This window comes from Canis lupus, chromosome X, assembly GCF_048164855.1.
Source record: "Canis lupus baileyi chromosome X, mCanLup2.hap1, whole genome shotgun sequence".
Lineage (NCBI taxonomy): Eukaryota > Metazoa > Chordata > Mammalia > Carnivora > Canidae > Canis > Canis lupus.
The window spans coordinates 61,727,461-61,754,518 of record NC_132876.1 but is presented as its reverse complement, the minus strand read 5'-3'; the positions used below and the strand labels follow the sequence as shown (position 1 = coordinate 61,754,518).

The 27,058-nt window shown below is 37.1% G+C and overlaps 1 protein-coding gene and 1 pseudogene across 6 annotated transcripts in view; both read left to right on the top strand.

The window, feature by feature from the left end:
- The window catches only part of SH3BGRL (SH3 domain binding glutamate rich protein like), a 339,550-nt gene that overhangs the window by 108,851 nt on the left and 203,641 nt on the right, over nt 1–27,058 (top strand). For all 6 annotated transcript variants that reach the window (XR_012026484.1, XM_072816910.1, XM_072816911.1 and 3 more), the window contains exons 2-3: nt 8,198–8,383; nt 12,840–12,920. Coding sequence is in view for 5 of the 6 variants with exons in the window: in XM_072816910.1 (XP_072673011.1) it covers nt 8,198–8,383; nt 12,840–12,920 (267 nt within the window). In the remaining variant the exon portion in view is untranslated. The remainder of the gene's footprint in view (nt 1–8,197; nt 8,384–12,839; nt 12,921–27,058) is intronic.
- On the top strand, nt 623–1,117 carry LOC140627289 (COX assembly mitochondrial protein 2 homolog pseudogene; annotated as a pseudogene).

Sequence of the window (27,058 nt, the reverse complement as noted above, 5' to 3'; positions counted from 1 at the left end):
CTCCAACGTCAGGAACAGGAGAAGGATGTCCACTCTCAACACTTTTGTTCAACATAATACTGAAAATCCAAACCACAACAATGAGATAACAAAAGAAATGAAAGGAACCTAAATTGGCAAGGAAGAATTAAAATTTTCACTATTTTCAGATGATATACTATATATAGAAAACCCTAAAGACTTTACAAAAAAATTATTAGAACCCCTAATCAATTCAGTAAAGTCACAGGATATAAAATCAACATACAGAAATCTGTTGCTTTTCTATACACTAATAATGAAGCAGCAGAGATAGAAATTAAGGAATTAATCACAAAAAAAAGCTGGAATAGCCATACTTATCTCAAACAAACTAGACTTTGTTTTACTTTTTTAACAAACTAGATTTTAAAGCAAAGCCTGTAATAGGAGATGAAGAAGGGCATTCTGCAGCAACATACTCAACTTTGTCATGTGGCATTTTGTTTTTATATATTTACATGTTTTTAATTAATTTTAATCTAGCATAATCACTTTCATGCTGTCCAGCATGTGGGGGTGGGGGGGGTGGAGGGCGTGGGACCCTTTGCCACCGGAGCTGCCCTGCCTTCAGCATCCAGGCAGCTGGCCTTTGCATGGAGAATCTTCACTAGTGACTGTCACTTCAGCCCTCCCAGTGTGACTGAGAGTCAGTTTGCTCTGTTGTGCTCTGTCACCTCCTAAAGATGCATCCTGACTTATCCCCACACTTGCACACTGAAGAATGCAACATCTTGACTAACTTGCTGAAGGAATGTCACCAAAAAAAATCACAGCATTCTGAAAATTTTTGGTCATTGCAATGATCTTGATGAAGAGATAAGAAAATACTTGAAGAATGAGTAATTGGAAAAGAGGACCAAGAGCAAATAACATGGAAATGTGATGCGAAAAAGACATTTCAATCCTGCAAAGGAAACTGAAAAGTAAATTACAGGCATAATTTGTTTTAAAAAATTGAAGGGTTGCCTGGGTGGCTCAGTGGTTGAGCATTTGCCTTCAGTTCAGGGTATGATCCTGGGTGTCCCAGGATCAAGTCCTGCATGGGGCTCCCCATAGGGAGCCTGCTTCTCCCTCTGCTTATGTCTCTGCCTGTGTGTGTGTGTGTGTGTGTGTGTGTGTGTGTGTGTGTGTGTGATGAACAAATAAATAAAATCTTTTAAAATTTGAAGACTGAAGGCTCCAAGGTCTTTTTTGGACCTATCACCATTTTCTGCTGTGAACTCGGGTAGGGAACTTCACCTCTGTGTCTTCACATCAGTTTCTGTGCATCAATACTGACATGTGTGCTTAAAGGAAGATATGATGTAGATAATACCTCACCTAACCACAGAGACAATGAGTTCCCCACCCTACCTTGGAGTGCCACATACATAAGCTGTGACACAGAGGTGCCCAGGCCTCCCCACGTGGGATGGACAAATAAAGAGGAGAGAAAGTAATGTGCATGGGGGATCTTCTCTGTGCCAGGCACCAGGCTGGATACTTTATGTACTGTATCTTCTCTAAGTCCTAAAGCAGCCCTGTTAGAAGTCTGTTTTATGGCAGAGGAAACTATAGCTCAGGGATTAGGTGATTTGCCCATGGGGTCACACAGCTAGAAAGTGATAGACCTGAGATCCAAACCCAGGCCATCTGACTCCAAAGTCTGTATCCCTTCTAGGTGATCAGTTGAGAGTCTTCAGTGAGTTTGAGAGGGTGTCTCCCTCACCAAATCTGGCACTGAAGAATCATCTGATCATCATCAACATAATAATTAGGACTATCCCACTAGATGACCTAACAACTGTAAATATTTATGCCCCCAACTTGGGAGCATACAAATATATAAAACAATTAATAATAAACATAAAGAAACTCACTGATAATAGTGCAATAATAGTAGTAGGCTTTAACATCCCACTTACATCAAGAGATCATCTCAGCAAAAACTCAATTAGGAAACAATGGTTTTGAATAAGAAACTAGATCAGATGACTTTTTTTCCTTTTTATTTATTTATGTTTTTTATTTTTTAATTTACATTCAATTAATTAGCATATAGTGTATTATTAGTCTCAAAGGTAAAACTTAGTGATTCATCAGTTGCATATAGCACCCAATGCTCGTTACATCAATGCTGTCCTTAATGCCCATCACTCAGTTACCCCATGCTCCCACCCAATGCCCCTCCAGCAACCCTCAGTTTGTTTCCTATAGTAAAGAATCTCTTCTAGTTTGTCCTTCTCTCGTTTTAGAACAAATTAACTTAACAGAAAGATTCAAAAATTTTATCCTAAAGCAGGAAATTACAAATTCTTTTCAATTGTACATGGAACACTCTCCAGAATAGATCACAAAGTGGGTCATAAATCAGCCCTCAAAAAGTACAAAAAGAATGAGGTCATATAACCCATATTTTCACACCACAACACAATGAATGTTGAAGTCAACCACAAAAAATTTGGAAAGAACAAAAATATATTGAGATTAAAGAACATCCTACTAAAGAATGAATGTGTTAACCAGAAAATTAAGATATTAAAATTTTATAAAAAACTTGGAAGCAAATGAAAATGAAAATACAAGAGTCCAAAAACTTTAGAATGCAGCAAAGGTAGTACTAAGAGGGAAGCATATTGCAACATGGTTCTAGCTCAAGAAGCAATAAAATTCTCAAATACACAACCTAATCTTACACCTAAAGGAGCTAGAAAAAAAGGAATAGCAAATAAAGCAAGGCCAACAGAAGAAAAGAAATAATAAAGATTAAAGCAGAAATAAACAATATAGAAAGAAACAAAAAACCTAGTAGAACAGATCAACTGAACTAAGAGCTGGTTCTTTGAAAGAATTAAGAAAACTGATAAACCCTTAGCCAGACTTGCCAAAGAGAAAAGAAAAAGGATCAAAGTAAAACAAAAACAAAAACAAAAACAAAAAACAAACAAACAAAAAACCATGAACGAAAGAGGAGAGATCACAAACAACACCACAGAAATACAATTATAGGGCAGCCCGGGTGGCTCAGCAGTTTAGCACTGCCTTCAGCCCAGGGCCTGATCCTGGAGACTCAGGATTGAGTCCCACCTCAGGCTTCCTGCATGGAGCCTGCTTCTCCCTCTTTCTATTTCTCTGCCTCTCTCCCTCCCCCCTCTCATTAATAAATAAAATATTTTTTAAAAATACTATTATAATAGAATATTATAAAAAATTATATGCCAACAAACTGTGCAACCTCAAAGAAATGGACAAATTCCTGCAAACCTACAAACTACCAAAATTGAAATAGGAAGAAATACAAATTGGAACAAATCCACAACCAGCAAAGAAATTGAATCAGTAATAAAAAATTTCCCAAAGAACCAAAGTCCAGTGCCAGATGGCTTCCCAAAGGATCTCTAGTAGACATTTAAAGAAGAGTTAATACCTATTCTTCTCAAGCTATTCACAAAAATAGAAATGGGAGGAAGACTTCCAAACTTGTTTTTGGAAGCCAGCATTACCTTGGATCCAAAAACAAAGACCCCACTTAAAAGGAGATTCACATTCATCCTTTCTGATGGCTGAGGACTATTTCATTGTGTGTATATATATATATATATATATATATATATATATATATATCACATCTTCTTTATCCATTCATCTGTTGAATAACACCTTGGATGGACTTGAAGGGTATTATGCTGAATGAAGTAAGTCAATTGGAGAAGGGCAATAATCATATGGTTTCACTCATATGGGGAATATAAGAAATAGTGACAGGGATTATAAGGGAAAGGAAGGGAACTGAGTGGGAAAAATTAGAGAGGGAGACAAACTATGAGAGACTCCTAAATCTGGGAAATGAACAAAGGGTTGCAGAAGGGGAGGTGGGCTGGGGTTCAGGTAACTGGGTGACAGGCACTGAGGAGGGCACTTGATGGAATGAGCACTAGGTGTTATACTATATGTTGGCAAATAGAACTTCAATAAAAACAAATGAAAAAAATTAAAAATGAAAAAGAATTATAGACCAATATTCTTGATGAACATGGATGCAAAAAATTCTTAAGAAGATATGAGCAAATCAAATCTAATAGCTCATGAAAATAATTATTCACCATAATCAAGTTAGATTTATTCTGGGCTGCAAGGATGGTTCGATATTCACAAATCAATCAATGTGATCAACCACATTAATAAAATAAAGAAAAAGAACCATATAATCTCAATGAATGCAGAAAAAGTATTTAGCAACATACAGCATCCATTCTTGATAAAAACCCTTGAAAAGAGTAGTTATAAACATACCTCAACATCATAAAGGCCATATACAAAATGCCCACAACTAATATCATCCTCAAGAGGGGAAAACTGAAAGCTTTTCCTCTATGGTCAAGAACAAGACAGGAATGTCCATTCTCATTGTTATTATTTAACATAGTACTAGAAGTCTTAGCTTTGGCAATCAGACAATAAGAAGAAATAAAAAGCATCCAAATCAGCAAGAAAGTCAAATAACACGATATTCTGTATAAAATCCAAACAACTCCATAAAAACCTTGCTAGAAAAGATAAATTCAGTAAAGTTGCAGTGTAAAATGTACAGAAATCTGTTGCATTTCTATATACCAATAATGAAGCAGCAGAAAAAGAAATTTATCTCAGTTACAATTGCACCAAAAAAACAACAAGATACCTAGAAATAAACCTAAGCAAGGAGGTAAAAGATCTGAAAACTATAGGAAACTTATGAAAGAAATTGGATAGGACACCAAAAAATACAAAAAAAGTCCATGTTCATGTCTTAGGAGAACATTGTAGAAATGTCTAAATTACCCAAAGCAGTCTACACATTTAATGCCATCCTTATCAAAATATCAACAGCATTTTTCACAAAGCTAGAACAAACAATCCTAATATTTGTTTGGAACCATAAAAGATGCTGAATAGCCAAAGCAATATTGGAAAATAAATGCAAAACTAGAGGAATTGTTATTCTGGAATTCTAAGCTATATTACAAAGTCATCAAGACAGGATGGTACTGGCACAAAAACAGATACATAAGTCAATGGAACAGTGTAGAAAACCCATAAATGGATCCATAACTATATGGTCAACTGATCTTTAACAGAGTAGAAAATATCCAATGGAAAAAAGTCTACTCAACAAATGCTATTGGTAAAACTGGGCAGCAACATGCAGAAGAATGAAACTGGACTACTTTATTACACTATGCACAAAAATAAATTCAAAATGGAGAAACAGAGAAAGAGACAATCAAGAAAACTAAAATACAAACTACAGAATGGGAGAAGATATTTGCAAATGACATATCAGATCAGGGGCTAGTATCCAAAATCCATAAAGAACTTCTCAAATTCAACACAGAAAAAACAAATACTCTATTTTAAAAATGGGCAGAAAGCATAAATAGACATTTTTCCATTCAGATATCTAACAGACACATGAAAAAATGCTCAACATCACTCACCATCAGAGAAATACAAATCAAAACCACAAGGAGATATCAACTCACTCCTGCCAGAATGGCTAAAATAAACACAGGAAACAAAAGATGATGGTGAGGATGCAGAGAAAGAGGAGCCCTCTTTCACTGTTGCTGGAATGCAAACCAGTGCAGCTACTCTGTAAATATTATGGAGGTTCCTCAAAATGTTAAAAATAGAAGTATCCTATTATACAGCAATTGCACTGTATGTATATATGTATTATATATACATATATTGGAAGAAAAGAAACAAAAGACATATATGTATTATATACATAAATGTTATATATGTATGTGTGTATATATGTATATATATTATATATGTATAATACATCTATACATACAGTGCAATTGCTGTATAATAAGATATATATATATATATATATATATATATATATATATATATAATACAATGGAATATTACTCGGCCATTAAAAAAGAATAAGATCCTGCTATTTGCAATTGCATTATAAGGTATTTACAAAAAGGATACAAAATTACAGATTCAAAGGTGTACATGCACCCTGATGTTTATAGCAGCGTTATCAGTAATAATTAAACTATGGAGATAGCCCAAATGTACACTGACTGATATATGGATAAAGAAGAGGAGATATATATACACAGTGGAATATTAACCAGTCATCAAAAAGATAAAAAAAATTCTTGCTATTTGCGATGATGTGAATGGAGCTAGAGTGAACCATGCTAAGCAAAATAAGTCAGTCAGATTTAGACAATATAACTTCACTCATATGTGAAACTTAGGAAACAGAACAGATGAACGTATGTGAAGGAGAAAAAAAGAGAGGGAAGCAAACCATAAGAGATTCTAAACAATAGAGAACAAACAGGGTTGTTGAAGGGAGGTGGGTGGGGAATGGGCTAAATTGGTGATGGGTATTAAGGAAGGCACTTGTTATAGTAAGCACTGGGTGTTATATGTTGGTGATGAATCACTAAATTCTACTCATTACCAATGAGTATTGATAATGAGTAGAAATCAATATTACACTATATGTTAACTAACTAGAATTAAATTAAAATTTGGAAGAAAAGAAACAAAAGACATATAAACGGCCAACAGACACATGAGAAAATGCTCAATATTACTCATCATCAGAGAAATGCAATTTATTTTATTTTTAAGGATTAATTAATTAATTAATTTATTTATTTATTTATTTATTGAGACTGGCACCTGAGCACGGGTGAGGGGTGAGGGAGAAGGAGAAGTAGACTCCCTGCTGAACAGGGAATCAAATGAGGGCCTGATCCCAGGATCCTAGGATCATGACCTGAGCCAAAGACAGAGTTTTAGCCAAGACCCCCAGGGGCCCCGAGAAGTGCAGTTTAAAACCACATTGAGATATCACCTCACATTTGTCAGATTGTCTAAAATGAAAAACACAAGAAATAATGATTATTGGTAAGGATACGGAGAAAAGGAAACCCTCTTGCACTGTTGGTGGGAATGCAAATTGGTGCACCCACTGCAGAAAACAGTATGGAGTTTCCTCAACAATTTATAAATAGAACTACCTTATGATCCAGTAATTACACTACTAAGTATTTACTCCAAAAATACAGAAACACTAACTCAAAGGAACACACGCACCCCCTAAGTTTATGGCAGCTGCATATACAATAACCAAATTATGGAAGCAGCCCAAGTGTGTATTGCTAGATAAATGGATAAAGAAGATGCGGTTTTATATACATAATTGAAAATTATTCAGCTATTTTAAAAAACCCAAATCCCTGCCATTTGCAAGGACATGGATGAAGCTAGAAAGTATTATGCTCACAAAATATGTCAATTAGAGAAAGATAAATACCATATTGACTTCACTCATATGTGGAATTTTAAAAAAAAATTGACCAAAGGAGAAAGGAAGAGAGAAATAAACTAAGAAACGGACTCTTGACTATAGAGAACAAACTTACGGTTACCATTTGGGAGGTGGTTGGGGAGGATGGGTGAAATAGGTGATAGGGATTAAGGAGTGCACTTGTGATGATAACTGGGTAATATATGGAATTGTTGAATCACTATAGTGTAAATCTGAAACTAATATAACACTGCATGCTAAATACACTGGGAATAAAATAAAAAGTTAATGAATAATAAGTGGAAAAAATGATAGCAAGTATATTTTTAAAAACTATTCTGCTATGAAGCAAACCTAAAGCACTTAGGAGGTATAATAATTATAAAGTTTTTAATTTAAAAATGTAAAATTATAGTTAAAGATAAAATTTAAGGCAAAAAAAAAAGACACCGTATAGACTTGAATCTTTTGGAAAGACTTCCTACAAGGGCTGAAACTAAGAGAGGCTTAGAGATAATCAGAAAGCACAGCTTCCATTACTCAATTTTTATTTAACTGTGGTTTAGGCTATTGATACACTTTAGCTAGCCTTACTTTTGTGTCATTTGATGTGGAGTTTTTGATGGAAAAAGAAAAAAAGAGGTTGATAAAAGGATCTATGGGCTGAAAGCTATTCAATCGACTTATGAGACACCATTAACAGCAAAATAATAAAGTGGAAAAACCACGTCTTTTGTGAAGCCACAATTTTTTATCCCTGTCTGAATTCATTTCTGCTAGTTCTCAAACACTGACTTTTGTTTAATTTGAAAAATGAAAACAACAAAATGTTTGTTCAACAACATAGTTTCTTTGTCCTTTGGGTTCTAGATTAAGAAGAAACAGCAAGATGTGCTTGGTTTTTTAGAAGCTAACAAAATAGGATTTGAAGAAAAAGATATTGCAGCCAATGAAGAGAATCGGAAGTGGATGAGAGAAAATGTACCTGAAAACAATCGACCAGCCACAGGGTACCCGCTGCCACCTCAGATTTTCAATGAAAGCCAGTACCGTGGGGTAAGAAAAAAATTAAAATCTAAACTCTTGTTTTATCAAATGTATCACCTCAAATACATCAAATCCCTTTTATCCCAAATTTGTATACAGGCTTTTTTTTGTTCATCACTTCATCCATATTAGGCAGCTGGGATATTTTTACTAGGAAGCAAATGGATGAATCATGCCCCCTGAAATTTCCTGTAAATGGATAATATAGACCTTGAACACAGAGTTGTTCTTCCATTTCTTTTTTTATGATCTTACTTTTAGGTAGTGTCTACACACAACCTGTGTATTGAATTCACAACCCCAAGATCAAGAACTGCATATTTTATCAACTAAGCCAGCCAGGCACCCTGCTTTTCCATTTCTTCTTAATTCTATATAGAGCAATTGCATTGTGTCTGCTATGTCCATGAAGAAGCTTTTGAGAAGTCAACTGCATATTTAGATGAAAAATAGTTTAAAAATAATAATACCTTATTTTCTCCTTGAAGTCAATAATACTTTTATTTTGGTATTATTAATGAATTTTCATAAAATGTTAAGTTAGCTAATTTAACTCATGTAAAGAACAAGGGAAACAAAAATGGAGTTTTGCTTTGTGACTGGTGCTTTCATGTATACCATCTTTAGTCTTTATTTAAACCATAGAGTAGTTTCCTTTATTCTTCTGTCACTATATATTTAACATTTGAAGCTGGTGACCATTCTTGCTACCATGGCAAGTACAAGTATAAATATAATAGTTTTCTTCTCTTAAGGAGCTGTTGGGAGTGAGGTGTGGGAAGAATCATACACGCCTGAAACAATTGGAGTGTGGTTATGAATCCATTTCTATGTGATGAGATAGTACAAGAAGCAAATGTGAGGGCTATAGGAATTTCCAGTAAGGAATTGTTTGCCCTGCTATATCCTCAGAATTAGCATGACTGAAGAACAACTGTATTAGAGTCAGCAATCCAAATCTTTTAGTTCATAGATATATATATGCAAGTAAAAGGACACTTTTTGGTGGGGATCTTTATTCGTGTGTCAATTCTGAAAATCTAGGGAAGGGAGCATGGAAAAATTGAGAACTTTATTGACACAAAATATTTTCTCTGTGAATTGAATTTTTAAGTTCTGAGGAGGGTCCTGAATATTTCATCTGTTGCTGCCAACAGGGCCGATATGTAAAGACATACTCTGCAGATAAGGAAAAGGCAATAAGGCTATTCATTAAGATAATAAAACCTCAGTGATTCTCTAATTTCTGCAAATTGCTGCATCCCAGGAGCTGGAAGAGGCCTCAGAGGCCATCCAGTCTGATATAAGCCAGCAAATATTTTCTTAACTTTTTTTGAAGCAGGAATTTTAATTTGTTTGGACTTGAAAACAAACACATTTTAGGTTATAAGGGTAACAGTTGAGAAACCACATTGACCTGGCTAATTTCTCCATCAGAAGCCACAATGTAAGGGAATGTAGTATGTTACAGAAATCAGGTATCAGTGAGAAATAGGGAGCTGGAAAGGATGGAGCAGGAGGTGAGACTCGACCAAACAAATATTTGTTAATGGATAAAGGATCACATTTTTATTGAATGTCTGCTGTGTACCAGGCACTAAGTTAGGATTTTAATAACAATGAAAATTAAGATTTGTCCCTATACAGACTCTTAGGGAGAAGCGTATATAGTAACCATTCATAGAAAATATATGCTATGTCAGTTATTATATTACATGCTTTATGTGTATTATATAGTTAGTTTTCATACTAATCCCATGACGTAGGTATTTTTATTCCTGTATTACAGATGAAGAAATTGAGGCCTAGAAGAAGGCTAACTGACTTGCTAAATCTGTTTTATTCTAAAGCTCTTACTTTTTCTTTTAAACCAGTGTATATTTCATTTTCCTGTTTATACAAAGATCCTATCTTTATTTTCTTCCTCCATTCTATATTATGGAAGGGTTGCTGACCTCAGTAAATTAAATTTCGCAGTATTCATTGCTGACTGGCTATTAGGTTTGGCCAATAATGGGAGATACTGGTTGAAAGATTGGAGGACAGAGGAAAGGAAAAGCCAAGGTGTAACCCTCCTGGCTTCTGGAGATGTCCATGACAGTGGCTGTGTCTGCTTTGTGGTACCAGGTATCCCAACTCTTGGGTTCTGTAATATCATCTTCTGCACTTTTTCCATTAGCTGTATAGCTGTGGTAGCAGCCTCTTGCTGTTGCTAATCTTTGGGTTCCCTTACCATTTCCTGTTTGCCTTTCATCAGTTCCTTTGTAAATAAATTCTTCATATTTTGTATTGAATTCCGTTGTTTAAAATATCTGAAGGTTTCTCAAACTTGGCACTATGGAGATATTGGATTGGAGAATACTTTGTTGTTGGGAGCTACCCTGTGCATCATAGAAAGTTTAGCAGCAACCCTGTCTTCTGTCTGTGAGTGCCAGTAGCACCCTCCCAGTTGTGAAAAACCAAGAATATCTCTAGACTTTGCCAGATTTCCCTGGGGGTGGGGGTGGGGAGTTATATCCTGTTGAGAACACTGAACTATGGATTAGGTTCTTATTTCCAGCCTGGAATGTGACTAAAACAACTAACCTACTACATAGATGAGGCTCTATTACATAGGTACATTTTTAAGGATAATCTTGATTCTGAAAGAGCTTATGCTATGTATATGAAGAACTAGAGCATTTTCATGAATTGATAATGATTATGATACCAATATACAGGTTAATGTTAGTGGAATCACAGAGGTGTAAACAAAATATCTTTTTTTTTCCCTCAAGCAAATTCCTATAGAAGAAGCAGACTATATCACAATCTGTTTTGTTTACTCTTTGTAAATATTTTAAATTTGAATTCCCTAGGATTGAGCCATGAATAGATATGAAGATCTTAATGTTTTGTATACTCTTGTATTCTTAGCACCAACAATGATTGGTATGTAGTAGGTACTCAATATGTATTTGCAAAATAAACTAATTTAATCTGACTTAATTGAGAAACTGGTGATGTTCTTTTGTCTCGGAGTTACAAATCTGTTTGTGTTTGCTAAGTCCAGGCCCCCAAAATGATATTATACTGTGATCTTGAAACAGACAATTATAGTAGCATTTTATGATATTTCAATATAGTTGAATCTATATTCTTTCACATGAATTTAAAGACTGGCTTGAGTTATTTTTGAACAAAAGGTAAGAAATAACTCTTCTGTGACTCTTTCAGCTAGCATTTTGAAGTTCCTTCCAAGTGGTTGAGTGTAGAAATGATGTATATTGTTTGTTTATTTTGAGTAGTTTATAGGTCATGTGTCTCAGTATGAAATTGCTATCAATATCAAAATAGTTTCACTTTTGAAGAGTAAACTCATAGGAGGCTGTTCATAAATGCCTGTTGTTTAGGGTTTATTCCTTTGCCAACATGTAGGGTACACAATAAGATGCTTTGAGTCAATCCTTGGGGAGATTTCAGTAGTGCTAAACAATTCTGATTGCGTTAGAAGATCCCTAAATAAAAGAGAAACTTTGCTATTTCTTGGAGTAAGGTTCCAATTTAGGGTCATTAATGGCTTGAGAGATTCTCCAAGTACCAGAAATTATACATATATCTAAACTGTATATCTCCAGATTCTTCAAGTGCCAGGACTTAACCCTGTAATTAACAATCTATTCATGAGGCAATCTCTAGAGAAACCAGCAAATTATGAATATTTTTCACCCACAATAAATCCACCGAGATGACAAACTTATTTTTGTGTGTTTTAAACAAAATAAGCCAGGTACCGACAATGGCTGTGTTTTCTAAGTAGATTTGCTACTGATTATATGTCATAGTCAAATTTAGGCAATTCTATTTGTCACTTCTAAAACATACTTGGTGGCTTAGAGGATGACAGTGGGAAGCCCAACCAAATTCAGTCATGTGAGGTTTTTCTTGGATCCTTGAATTGAAACATCTAAGTAGTTTGTTTGCTCTTCTGGTCATATTTCATGAAAATTACATTCCCTTCCTCCAAATACAGCATAGATTTATTACATGCATGGCCTAGTTAATATGAGGTATACTGTAGGTTCTGAGGATATCTCTACCTTAATAAATAATGAAAGAGAAATAATGGGAAACAGAAACAACAGCCTCCTACCAGAAATAACCAAACTCTTACTGACAAATAGTTGGTTGCTTTGGGTTGTGGAGAAAGTTACTTGACCTCAAACAGACTTAAATGCTATGTGATATGGAATAAGTCATTTTGCCATTTCTGCCCCACCAAACAGCATATATTCTAACCTATATTAAGTGGGATGTAATATGTCTTGCCTCTTTACTAGTCTTTCCAAAATTGTAGCATTTTGGAAGTTAGATAGTTTGTATGCCCCCCAAAAGGTTGACCAATGAGTTAATTTTGAATAATTTAATCTTTCATTTCCTTTGTTGGTTGCATACTGCTAATTCTTCTTGCCTTCTTTTCATTAAGGACTATGATGCTTTCTTTGAAGCTAGAGAAAATAATGCAGTGTATGCCTTTTTGGGCTTGACAGCCCCACCTGGTTCAAAGGTATGATTCCTTTGTTTTCTTGCTTTATAATCTATTATATTACTGCTGGAATTTTTAGTCAGTGAGATTTCTACCTTTATCAAGTATTCAAGTTAAGCCAGAGGCAGTGTAACATAGGTAACAGAACTCTTCCTTCTCTGCATGTACTTAAATCCAGGTAGGGCACACAGGTAGGGCACACAATGCATAATCAAATACATAAAGTATATGAGTAGGATGTAGGTGGAGTGACTTCTCCATCAAGTTATCCAAAGCAGCAAATTTCTTATTGACCCATTTATAAATAATAAGTGGTTACCAATTTTAAAGACTCCATTATTTCAGCTGTCATGCATGGTTCTACATCAACAGAACTCATCTTAGTACATAGTAATCTTCTTGGCAGCCTCTATTGTCTTTGTGTGAAAGCAAATGCTAGAGTCATGCATTCAAATCAAGTAAAAGCATTTGAGTTTCAAAACTGGTCACTAAATTGCTGGCTAAACTTGAGGCTTTCTTGCTGCCAATAACAAATTAATTTTTCAAGTGGTAGTATTTCCAGGGGATATCATATAAAGAAAAGAATGAAAAATTAAATTTCCTATTTAATGAAATGTCTTAAAGCTATGGACATTAAATATACTTTGCCTTTTACCATGTTCTTTTCTACACACGCTGGCTTAATCAGAATGTATGATTCCTGTTCTACCATTTTATCTTTTGTTGTTAGCAACTAATTTTATGTTGAACAGATTCATTGAACTCCAGCTCCTTCTCCAATTTTGAGGGTCTGTTGTTCATGTTCTCAGCAGAGACCATTTACTAGCAATGTTGTCTGAGTCACTGTGAAATTCTGTTTCCTTGATGAATTTTCTTTTTCCAAGCATAAAATATCTTCTTTTAGACTTTGTATAATTTAAGGCATAAGAAATGTTAGGTAAGATATTTTGTTTAATCAGGTTAGGGGAGGCAGGGCAAGATGGCAGAAGAGTAGGATCCCCAAGTCACATGTCCCCACCAACTTACCTAGATAACTTTCAAATCATCCTGAAAACCTACAAATTCGGCCTGAGATTTAAAGAGAGAACAGCTGGAATGCCACAGTAAGAAGAGCTCATGCTTCCAACAAGGTAGGAAGACAGGGAAAAAATTAAATAAAAAAGCATCCAAGGGGGAGGGGCCCTAGTGAGGAGGCTGGCTAAGATCAGGTGGTGAGTGCCTCCAGGACCGGAAACCCCAGTCCCGGAGAAGCAGGAGCTTTACCAATCTTCCGGAAGAAAAGGTGATTGCAGTAGCTCCTGCAGGATCCAAGGAGGGGCAGTGGAGACCGCAGGTTCCCAGGGTCACTAACAGAGGAAGTGCGCACAGGGGGAGAGCACACCACACACTCTGACCGAGCTCCCTAAAGGGATGGAACACAAGCCCAGTGGGGCCTTGGGAGCAGGTCAAGTGGCAGCTCAGGTGGCAGATCCATGTGGAGGGGGCTGCACGGCCACAAGAGCATGATTCCAGCAGCACAGACCCCGGATCCCAAGGCGCACGGGACACAGCCTAGGATCCAGTGCTCCCCTTGGGGCAGGCAGAGGCCGGGAGGACACAGGACAGCAAGAACGCTACTAGCACCAGGCGCCCGGAGCTATGCAGATCAGCGCCCCCCCGCCCCCAGGGCATCACGGCCCCTGCGGACTGGGAGCTGTGGTAGTTACTGCTGGAGCTGACTCTAGAGCTGGAGATCTGGCTGCCACCACTGTTCTTCCTCCTGATGTCGCCTTGTACCTGGGACTGAGTGAGGATGCTAGGGAGTAGGGGCCTCATGGGATAAACAGTTCCCACAGAACAGTGCACCTGGCAGGGGGCAGGGCATCTTCCCCAGGTGCACACACCTGAGAATCAGCACAGAAGTCCCCTCCCCCAGAAGACAAGCTGGAAAGACAAGGGAAAAGCAAGTTCTTAACCAAGAAGTTCTGGAATGCTCCAGGGGAAGTCTAGGGACTTACAGTATAAGTCCTTCTTTTTTTGTTGTTTTTTGTTTGATTTCCCCTCTTCCCCTTTTCCTTCATTTTCCCAGTAAACTTGTTTATAGCCACTCTGCACTAAGCAAAATGACTAGAAGAAAGAACTGACCACAAAAGAAAGAATCAGAAACAGTCCTCTCTCCCACAGAGTTACAGAATTTGGATTAAAATTCAATGTCAGAAAGCCAATTCAGAAGCACAATTATAAAACTACTGGTGGCTCCAGAAAAAAAGGATAAAGGAATCAAGAGCCTTCATGACTGCAGAATTTAGAGCTAATCAGTCTGAAACTAAAAATCAATTAAATGAGATGCAATCAAAACTGGAAGTCCTAACAATGAGGGTTAATGAGGTAGAAGAACAAGTGGGTGACATAGGAGATAAGTTGATGGTAAGAAAGGAAGCTGAGGAAAAAAGAGAAAACAATTAAAAGATAATGAGGAAAGGTTAAGGGAAATAAATGACAGCCTCAAAAGGAAAAAACTACATTTAATTGGGATTGCAGAGGGTGCCGAAAGGGACAGAGGACCAGAAAGTGTATTTGAACAAATCATAGCTGAGAACTTCCCTAACTTGGGAAGGGAAACAGGCATTCAGATCCAGGAAATAGAGAGATCCACCCCCCCTCCCGCCAAAAATCAATAAAAATCATTCAAAACTCCGACATTTAATAGTGAAACTTATAAATTCATAAGATAAAGAGAGGATCCTTAAAGCAGCAAGAGACAAGAAATCCCTAACTTTTGTGGGGAGAAGTATTAGGTTAACAGCAGACGTCACCACAGAGACCTAGCAGGCCAGAAAGGGCTGGCAGGATATATTCAGAGTCCTAAATGAGAAGAACATGCAGCCAAGGAAACAATATCCAGCAAGGCTCTCATTCAGAATAGAAGGAGAGATAAAGAGCTTCCAAGATATGCAGAAACTGAAAGAATATGTGACAACAAAACCAGTTCTGCAAGAAATATTAAGGGGGACTCTGTAAAAGAAAGAGGAAGTCCAAGGAAACAATCCATAAAAACAGGGACTGAATAGGTATTATGATGACACTAAATTCATATCTTTCAAGAGTAACTCTGAGTGTGAATGGGCTTAATGATCCCAACAAAAGGCACGGGGTTTCAGACTGGATAAAAAAGCAAGACCCAACTATTTACAAGAAACTCATTTTAGAAGTAAGGACACCTACAGCCTGAAAATGAAAGGTTGGAGAACCATTTACCATTCAAATGGTCCTCAAAAGAAAACAGGGGTAGCCATCCTCATATCAGATAAATTAAAGTTTACCCCAAAGACTGTAGTGAGAGATGAAGAGGGACACAATATCATACTTAAAGGATCTATCCAACAAGAGTATCTAACAATCATGAATATTTATACCCCTAATGTGAGAGCTGCCAAGTATATCAATCAATAACCAAAGTTAAGACATACTTAGATAATAATACACTTATATTGTGAGACGTGAACAGAGTGCATTCTGTAATTGACAGATCATCTAGGCACAACATCTCCAAAAAAATAAGAGCTTTAAATGATACACTGGACCAGATGGATTTCACAGATATTTACAGAACTATACATCCAAATGCAACTGAATACACATTCTTGTCAAGTCAACGGGGAACTTTTTCCAGAATAGACCACATACTGGGTCACAAATCAGGTCTTGACAGATACCAAAAGTTTGGGATTGTCCCCTGGATATTTTCAGACCATAATGCTTTGAAACTAGAACTAAATCACAAGAAGAAATTTGGAAGGAATTCAAACACGTGGACGTTAAAAACCATCCTGCTAAAGATGAAAGGGTCAACCAGGAAATTAGAGAAGAATTTAAAAGATTCTTGGAAACTAATGAGAATGAAGATGCAATCATTCAAAATCTTTGGGATACAGCAAAAGCAGTCCTGAGGGGGAAATATATCGCAATACAAGCATCCATCCAAAATCTGAAATGAACTCAAATACAAAAGCTAACCTTGCACCTTAAGGAGCTAGAGAAAGAACAGCAAATACATCCTCCACCCAGCAGAAGAAAGTTAATAGATACTCCAGCAGAACTCAAAGAAATAGAGACCAGAAGAACTGTGGAACAGATTAACAAAACCAGGAGTTGGTTCTTTGAAAGAATTAATAAGATAAACCATTAGCAAGCCTTATTAAAAACAAAAGAGAAAAGACTCAAATTAATAAAATCATGAATGAAAAATGAGAGATCATCACCAACACCAAGGGCATACAAACGATTTTAAAACCATATTATAAGAAGCTATCCACCAATAAATTAGGCAATCTAGAAGAAATGGACACATTTCTGGAAAACCACAAACAATCAGAACTGGAACTGGAAGAAATAGAAAACCTGAACAGGCCAATAACCAGGGAGGAAATTGAAGCAGTCATCAAAAACCTCCCAAGACACAAAAGGCCAGGACCAGATGGCTTCCCAGGGGAATTCTATCAAACGTTTAAAGAAGAAACCATACCTATTCTACTAAAGCTGTTTGGAAAGATAGAAAGAGATGGAGTACTTCCAAATTCGATCTATAAGGCCAGCATCACCTTAATTGCAAAACCAGACAAAGACCCCACCAAAAAGGAGAACTATAGACCAATATCCCTGATGAACATGGATGCAAAAATTCTCAACAAGATACTAGCCAATAGGATACAACAATACACTAAGATTATTTACCATGACCAAGTAGGATTTATCCCCGGGATGCAAGGCTGGTTCGACACTCGTAAAACAATGTGATTCATCCTATCAGCAAGAGAAAAAACAAGAACCATATGATCCTCTCATTAGATGCAGAAAAAGCATTTGACAAAATACAGCATGCATTCCTGATCAAAACTCTTCAGAGTGTAGGGATAGGGGGAACATTCCTCAGCATCATAAAAGCCATCTACGAAAAGCCCATAGCAAATATCATTCTCAATATGGAAGCACTGGGAGCCTTTCCCCTAAGATCAGGAACAAGACAGGGATGGCCACTCTCACCACTGCTATTCAACATAGTACTAGAAGTCCTAGCCTCAACAATCAGACAACAAAAAGAAATAAAAGGCATTCAAATTGGCAAAGAAAAAGTCAGACTCTCCCTCTTCGCCAATGACATGATACTCTACATAGAAAACCCAAAATACTCCACCCCAAGATTGCTAGAACTCATACAGAAATTCGGCAGTGTGGCAGGATACAACATCAATGCCCAGAAATCAGCGACATTTCTATACACTAACAATGAGACTGCAGAAAGAGAAATGAGGGAGTCAATCCCATTTACATTTGCACCCAAAAGCATAAGATACCTAGGAATGAACCTCACGAAAGAGGTAAAGGATCTATACCCTCAAAACTATAGAACACTTCTGAAAGAAATTGAGGAATACACAAAGAGATGGAAAAATATTCCATGCTCATGGATTGGAAGAATTAATATTCTGAAAATGTCAATGTTATCCAGGGCAATTTCCACATTTAATGCAATCCCTATCAAAATACCATGGACAATCTTCAGAGACTTGGAACAAATCATCTTAAGATTTGTGTGGAATCATAAAAGACCCCTAATAGCCAGGGGAATATTAAAAAAGAAAACCATAGCTGGAGGCATCACAATGCCAGATTTCAGGTTGTACTACAAAGCTGTGGTCATCAAGACAGTGTGGTACTGGCACAAAAACAGATACATAGATCAGCGAAAGAACAGAGTACCCAGAAATGGGCCCTCAACTCTATGGTCAACTAATATTCGACAAAGCAGGAAATAGTATCCTTTGCAAAAAAGATAAGTTTCTGTAATAAATGGTGCTAAGAAAATTGGACAGCTGCACGCAGAAGACTGAAAGTAGACCATTCTCTTATGCCATACACAAAGATAAACTCAAAATGGATGAAAGATCTAAATTGAGACAAGAGTCCAACAGAATCCTAGAGGAGAACACAGGCAACACCCTTTTTGAACTTGGCCACAGCAACTTCTTGCTAGATACTTCCATAAAGGCAAGGGAAACAAAAGCAAAAATGAATTATTGGGACTTTATCAAGATAAACAGCCTCTGTACAGTAAAAGAAACAGTCAACAAAACTAAAAGACACCCTACAGAATGGGAGAAGATATTTGCAAATGACCTATCAGATAAAGGGCTAGTATCCAAGATCTATGAAGAATTTATTAAACTCAACAGCAAAGAAACAAACAATCCAATCATGAAATGGGCAAAAGACATGAACAGAAATCTCACAAAGGAAGACATACACATGGCCAATGGGCACATGATTAAATGCTCTGCATCACTGGCCATCAGGGAAATACCAATCAAAACCACAATGAGATACCTCCTCACCCCAGGAAGAATGGTGAAAATTAACAAGGCAGAAAACCACAAATGTTGGAGAGGATGTGGAGAAAGGGGAACCCTCTTGCACTGTAGGTGGGAATGTGAACTGGTGCAGCCACTCTGGAAAACTGTGTAGAGGTTCCTCCATGAGTTTAAAATAGGACTGCCTTATGACCCAGCATTTGCACTGCTGGGGATTTACCTCAAAGATAGAGATGCAGTGAAAAGCCGGGACACCTGCACCCCAATGTTTATAGCAGCAATGTCCACAATAGCAAAACTGTAGAAGGAGCATCGGTGTCCATCAAAAGATGAATCGATAAAGAAGATGTGTTATATGTATACAATGTAATATTACTCAGCCATTAGAAATGACAAATACCCAACATTTGCTCCAATGTGGATGGAACTGGAGGGTTCCCATTGCTGAGTGAATTTATTCAATCGGAGAAGGACAAAGATTATATGGTCTCATTCACTTGTGGAATATAAAAAATATTGAAACAGAATAAAGGGGATAGGAGAGAAAATGAGGGGGAAATCTCAGTGTGGGTGACAAAACATGAGAGACAGCTAACTGCAGGAAATGAGCAAGGGATTGTGGAAAAGGAGGTGGGTGTGCGGTTCGAGTCACTGGGTGACAGGCACTGAGGGGGGCACTTGGCGGGATGAGCACTGAGTGTTATGCTTCATGTTGGCAAATTGAATTCCAATTTAAAAAACTTAAAAAATCAGGTTAGGAAAACCCATGTTAAGTCATTGATTTGTTTATATAAGAGGAAGTATGAAAAAAGACTAATCTATTTTCTGTGATGAATTACTCCCTTTCCTTCACTTTAAAGTATGATTCATTCATTCACTTATTCATTCAGCAAGTATTGATTGTCAAGCCCTAACTTGACTTTAATGGTGGGACAAATATGGAGAATGAATGGTCACTACCTTCAAAGTGTTTTCAACATCCTGAAGGGAAAGTATTACAATAATTCTACAACAACTATGTCTACAAATAATTATGATCAAACACATATTATGGTAAATTCTGGATGCCCTGACTAAAGGGCTGTAGGTGTCCAGAAGAAATAATAATAAATTATTACTGTGGAGTTGGGGAAATTTTCACAGAGGAAATGGCATTTGAGTTGTTAGGCATTCAAAAATACTGAAATGGAGCTAAGATGTCTTTCACAGAGGCAGCAACAGGAACCACTGCTTTGAGATATAGTTTCACATGATGGTATGTATGTTCACGAAGCAGAGTGAAGGGCAGCATGTCTGCAGAATAGGGCATATTAAATAGAGGATTTGAGGTTGGCTAGGTAGTTTGGACTAAATTATGAATGCTGTGTTAAGTACTTTCATCTTTATCCTTTAGGTATCCAAAAGTCATGGTAGGAAATGGGGGAAGATAATAGTAAAATTATCTCTGCATTTTTAAGATGTTATTTGATCCATGTCTTAAGAAAATTGGCCTCTGTAAGGATTGTAAAACATTTGAGAAATTAGATATTAGAGATAAGCCAACCCATTAGAGGGTAACTTAAGAATCCAGAATAAGTAATGGAGAGGACCTAAGTGGGGGAGCACCATGGGAAGGAAAAGATGAATTTAGAAGATATAGAAAACTTATGTATGATAAAACATAGCAACTTATGAGATGTATATAAGGAACTGGGACAAAGTGAAGCTGTCTCTAGGGCTTCTGACCTGAGTGACTGGGAAATAAACGTCATGGAGGAAACAAAAAAGTGAGTGATCGAGGAGAAGAGTTAGTTTGGAAAGGAGATGACATGTATTTTTTTTTCTGAGACTGGAGAATATGAAGAGAGCATGGATAAAAATAGAAATTGTAATATGTGGGGAGGCTAGCGAAGTTCATATTTGAAAATGTCATATTGTGAGCATAAGATCATCTGCTAGGAGTGATGGGAAATTTAAGGTATTAAAACTTTGAGGATAATTGAATGGATTCAGTTGTTGAAAACAGACTAACGAGTTGATTAAGATTGAGAATGGAAGCATTGCTGAGCAAAATAGAGAGTCCAGCTAAAGTTAGAGTTGATGAATTCATAGTGGAGCCAGTCAGCTTGGTTATAGTGGTTTCTTTTTTTTTTTCCCATCCTTATGCCTAGGAATAGGAATAAAGTAAAAGAACAGTACATTTTATCAAGGAGAGAGCAAATAGATTGGAATAAGAAGAAGAGATCTGAAATTGACAGTGGAGTAGAAAGGTGGAGTGATTATAGGAAGATTTGTTTTTGTTTTACTTACTTGAACATAGTTGACACACAATGTTACATAAGTTTCAGGTATACAACATAGTGATTCAACTTTTCTATAAGTTATGTTAAACTCACAAGTGTAACCATCTGTCATCATGCAACACTATTACAATACCATTGAGTATATTCCCTATGCTGTGCATTTTATTTGGTGGTAGGGGAGATTTTGAATGTTATTATTTAATAGATTTGTTCCAAGACTATAAGTGATAAATTTGATTCCAGAATTATTTTTCTATTCTTTGACTAAACTTTCAGAGGGTTTTTTCCCTTTAATTTAATAGGACAATAAGCTTTCCAGAAAGAACTGGTGAATAGAAAATAAACAAAATAAGAAATGCAACTAGTTAACCCACATTAGAAAAATGCACTGACAATAAAGACCACGTGATAAAATGAGATTCAATTTTCATCTGTGAAATTAGTGAAGAAAAAACAAGGTGATAATGATTAATGCCAAGAAGGGTGCATTGAAACAAATGCTCTCACATAATACTGGTGGTGGTATAAATTAGTATTTCCTTTTGAAAACCAGAATGGCAAATAGATATCAAGGACCTTCACATGCTTATGGTCCTTCATGCAGTAATTTCACGTTGGGTATTATAGTCTATTGAAATCATTCTATACATGGAAAAAGCTTTATGGATAAAAACACATATCAAAATGTTATTTGGAATCCTAAAACTTGAGAAGCAAGTTAAATATCTAACAGTAGGGTCAACCAAAATAATGAAATACTGAATGAGTTTTATGGATAAAAAGTATGTTTCAAAGTGTTATATAACTTTGAAACTTTGAAAACAAGTTAAATGTCCAAACTTAGGGTCAAAAAAATAGTTTATTCACTGAATGAACTAGTGCTTTCATTAAAAATGGGTTTGTAGGATAGGGGCAAGATGGCGGAAGAGTAGGGTCCCCAAATCACCTGTCCCCACGAAATTACCTAGATAACTTTCAAATCATCCTGAAAATCTATGAATTTGGCCTGAGATTTAAAGAGAGAACAGCTGGAATGCTACAGTGAGAAGAGTTCGCACTTCTATCAAGGTAAGAAGATGGGGAAAAAAGAATTAAAGAAACAAAAGGCATCCAAGGCGGAGGGGCCCAGCGAGGAGCCGGGCTAAGGCCTGGGCTAGCAGCCCCAGGACAGGAAAGCACCTTCCCGGAGAAGCAGGAGCTTCACCAATATTCCCCGGCAGAAAGGCACTCACAGGGAGTTAGAGCAGAACCCCAGGAAGGGCAGGGATGCCCTCAGGCTCCCTGGGACACTAACAGAGCAACTGGGCACGGGGAGAGTGCGCCGAGCTCCCTAAAGGGCTGCAGCGCATGCACGGGAGCAGCTCGGAGGGGCTCGGGTGGGTGCTCCGCGGAGAGGGGGCTGCGTGGCCGGGAGCGGGAATCCAACAGCGCAGGCCCAGGAGCACAGGGCGCCGGGGACACAGCCCAGGATCCGGCCTCCCCCCAGGACAGGCAGAGGCCAGGAGGGCCCAGGACAGCAAGGACGCTCCTGCCCCGAGCTGAGCAGATCAGCGGCCCCGCCCCCAGAGCATCCAGGCCCTGCAGGCTGAGAGCTCTGTAGTTACTGCCGGAGCTGAATCCAGGGCTCCAGAGCTGGCCAAGGCCACTGTGGTACTTCCTCCTGGGGCCTCACGGGGTAAACAACCACCACTGAGCCCTGCACCAGGCAGGGGGCAGAGCAGCTCCCCCAAGTGCTGACACCTGAAAATCAGCACAACAGGCCCCTCCCCCAGAAGACCAGCTACACGGACAAGTTCCAGGGGAAGTCAAGGGACTTAAAGTATACAGAAACAGAAGATACTCCCCCGTGGTTTTTTTTTTTTTCTTTTTGATTTCTGTTTGCTTCCCCCACCTTTTTTTCCCTTTCTTTCTTTCTCTTTTTCTTCTTTTTTTCTCTTTTTTTCTTTTCTTTCCTTCTTTCTCTCCTCTCTTTTTCTCCTTTTCCCAATACAACTTGCTTTTGGCCACTCTGCACTGAGCAAAATGACTAGAAGGAAAACCTCACCTCAAAAGAAAGAATCAGAAACAGTCCTCTCTCACACAGAGTTACAAAATCTGGATTACAACTCAGTGTCAGAAAGCCAATTGAGAAGCACTATTATAAAGCTAATGGTGGCTCTAGAAAAAAGCATACAGGACTCAAGAGACTTCATGACTACAGAATTTAGATCTAATAGGCAGAAATTAAAAATCAATTGAAAGAGATGCAATCCAAACTAGAAGTCCTAATGACGAGGGTTAAGGAGGTGGAAGAACGAGTGAGTGACATAGAAGACAAGTTGATGGCAAAGAGGGAAACTGAGGAAAAAAGAGACAAACAATTAAAAGACCATGAGGTTAGATTAAGGGAAATAAACGACAGCCTGAGGAAGAAAAGCCTTGTGAAATGGTGTAGCTACTCTGGAAAACTGTGTGAAGCTTCCTTAAAGAGTTAAAAATAGACTTGCCCTACGACCCAGCAATTGCGCTGATTTACCCCAAAGATACAGATGCAATGAAACGCTGGGACACCTGCACCCCGATGTTTATAGCAGCAATGTCCACAATAGCCAAACTGTGGAAGGAGCCTCGGTGTCCATCGAAAGATGAGTGGATAAAGAAGATGTGGCTTATGTATACAATGGAATATTACTCAGCCATTAGAAACGACAAATACCCACTATTTTCTTCAACGTGGATGGAACTGGAGGGTACTATGCTGAGTGAAATAAGTCAATCGGAGAAGGACAAACAATATATGTTCTCATTCATTTGGGGAATATAAATAATAGTGAAAGGGAATAGAAGGGAAGGGAGAAGAAATGTGTGGGAAATATCAGAAAGGGAGACAGAACATAAAGACTCCTAACTCTGGGAAACGAACTAGGGGTGGTGGAAGGGGAGGAGGGCGGGGGGGGTGGGGGTGAATGGGTGACGGGCACTGAGGGGGGCACTTGACGGGATGAGCACTGGGTGTTATTCTGTTTGTTGGCAAATTGAACACCAATAAAAATTATTTTATTAAAAAATATAAAAAATTGTGTTTATAAAAAAAATTAAATAAAAATAAAAATCATTAAAAGCCAATGCAGTGGAGAACTTGATATTTAAAAGTACCTTATGACAAATATTTCCATAGAATAAGGAATCCTCCTGTGGAAAACAATTTTTATATTATTTTTATATTGGGTGCATTTAAAACAGGGTAGGCTGATATTTACTATTTATTTTATTAATACAAAAGATAATTCCTTAGCACTAGCATTTCTTTATAGTAGAGGTGATGATTTTCAGATATGAAATAATGTATTTTTACTAAATAGTAAAAATTTGGTTATGTTCATGTTGAGAGAAAAACCATTAACTGATGTTCACTAGTATTTTGAGAGAATAGAGAATGCTGGTTTGAGAAACTTTCTCATTAGCTTTGGTTGAACTTTCTGTAGGGAGAAGAAATGGAATCTGCCTCTGCTGTGAAATTAGAGTTAGTCCTATTTCCACTAAGTCCATCCTATTTTTTTCTCCAAGAGAAATTTTATATTAACATCACTTAGCTGTGGTATTGGTCCTAGTTACTAGGCAAAAATTGGAGAGGAGAAAAGCAGGAAAGTAGGATAGTTGCCTGCAATGGGCCAAACGCTAAACTAGACACTTCACATGCATTTCATTTTATCCTTATACCATCCTTATGAGCTAAGTGTCCTCTATGGCATTTTACAGGGGAGGAAACTGATGCTCAGGTAATTTAAGTAATTTGTCCAAGGATACATAATAATTAAGTACCAGAGCTCGAATTTGAACCCAGGATTATCTGACTCAAAATCAGTGCATTTATCCAATGATGTTTATATTAGGAATATAGGGGGAGGATACCTCATACTCCTGTTTCCAAATATCTCTACTTGGTTAGATAATCTATGAACTATGAATATTGGATACTTACATCTATGTAGTAACAAATATTTTAGCACAATATACATATTTGATGGATAATGTAATTTAAAAGATAAATAATTTAAATATGATGTGAAGATATTACAAAGAATTTTGAATTGCCATTTTGTTTTGGATGTTTGTGCTAATAATTTCTTCCATTAAAAGGAATGACTGAGAGTTAAATATAACTAATTACAGCAAAGATTGATAGGATGTGACTTTAGGGAATTAGGCTGTTTCCAAAATACTAGTTACTCAGAGGTATTAGATGTGCACAAGAAGAAGGATTTCACATTAGGACATATTTACATCTTTATATAACTATTTCCCCAGCTATATGTGCTAAGCCTTTGAGAGGTCTTAGTGTAAAATTCATTCTGCGTGTGAGGAAATTCTTGAAAGGTTGTTCTATAATATGAAAAAAATATATATAATGTGGGTCTAAGATATATTCATTTTGACACCCAAATACTATGTTTGGAGTTTTAAAAAAGAGCTTAGGACCTTTTTCTTGGTGAAGGGTTTTGGGAGGTGAGTCAAATAATATTTTACATCTGTTTTATTAAAGATATATTAAAAATGAATTTCAGTGTCCTTTTTTCTTTTCATTTCTACCTTTTTTGTTTTGTAAAAATCTATCATTTTTTTTTGTTTTAGTTTTTTATTTTTCTCCTTTTTCTGGGCATAGTGTCAGAGGCTCATTTGGGTGTATTCAACTATTTCCACTCCTGAGATTATCAAGTATTCAACTTATGGAAGGTGTATTTAGAATGATATTGTCCAGCATACATGATTTCTACAACCTAACTCTGAAGTTGCTTTCACCAAAGTCACTCTTGCCACCCATCTTTAGTTTCAAACTTTCCTTGAAGCATATTTTGTGTTGAGTACTGTAGTAGGAGCCAGAGCACATCTATAGGTCAGAGTTCCAACGCTACAGATACTCATTGCCCAAGGAGAAGAAAACAACTTGACCTCTTTTCCTGCCTACTGTTGTAAAATTTAAAAACAACAATCGTTTAACAAATAATATATTTTCCAAGGAACTTAAACCTTAATTAAACAAAAACAATTAATTATAAACTTTAGATGACAATGTTTTTGAACACTCAATTTTGGTGAAAAATCACACAGAAAGGAAATCATCTACTTTTCTTTTTAAAGATTTTATTTATTCATGAGAGGGAGAGAGGCAGAGACACAGGCAGAGGGAGAAGCAGGCTTCATGCAGGGAGCCTGATGCGGGACTCGACCCGGGGACTCCAGAATCACACTCTGGGCCAAAGACAAGCGCTAAACCGCTGAGCCACCCAGGGATCCCAGAAATCATCTACTTTTAAATAAAATATGAACTATACTTATAAATCACTTTTTTTGGAATTATTTCAAACAATTAGTAATGATTAGTCAGTCTTATATATGCTTCTAAACAGAAGTTTCTATTTTATAGTTTTTCTATTAATAATTTTTAAGCAATCTTCTCTGGGAGCCATTATTTGCCATTGAATATTATTTTTTAAAGATGTATTTATTTATTTTTGAAATAGAGAGAGCACATGGGTGGGGGAGGGGCAGA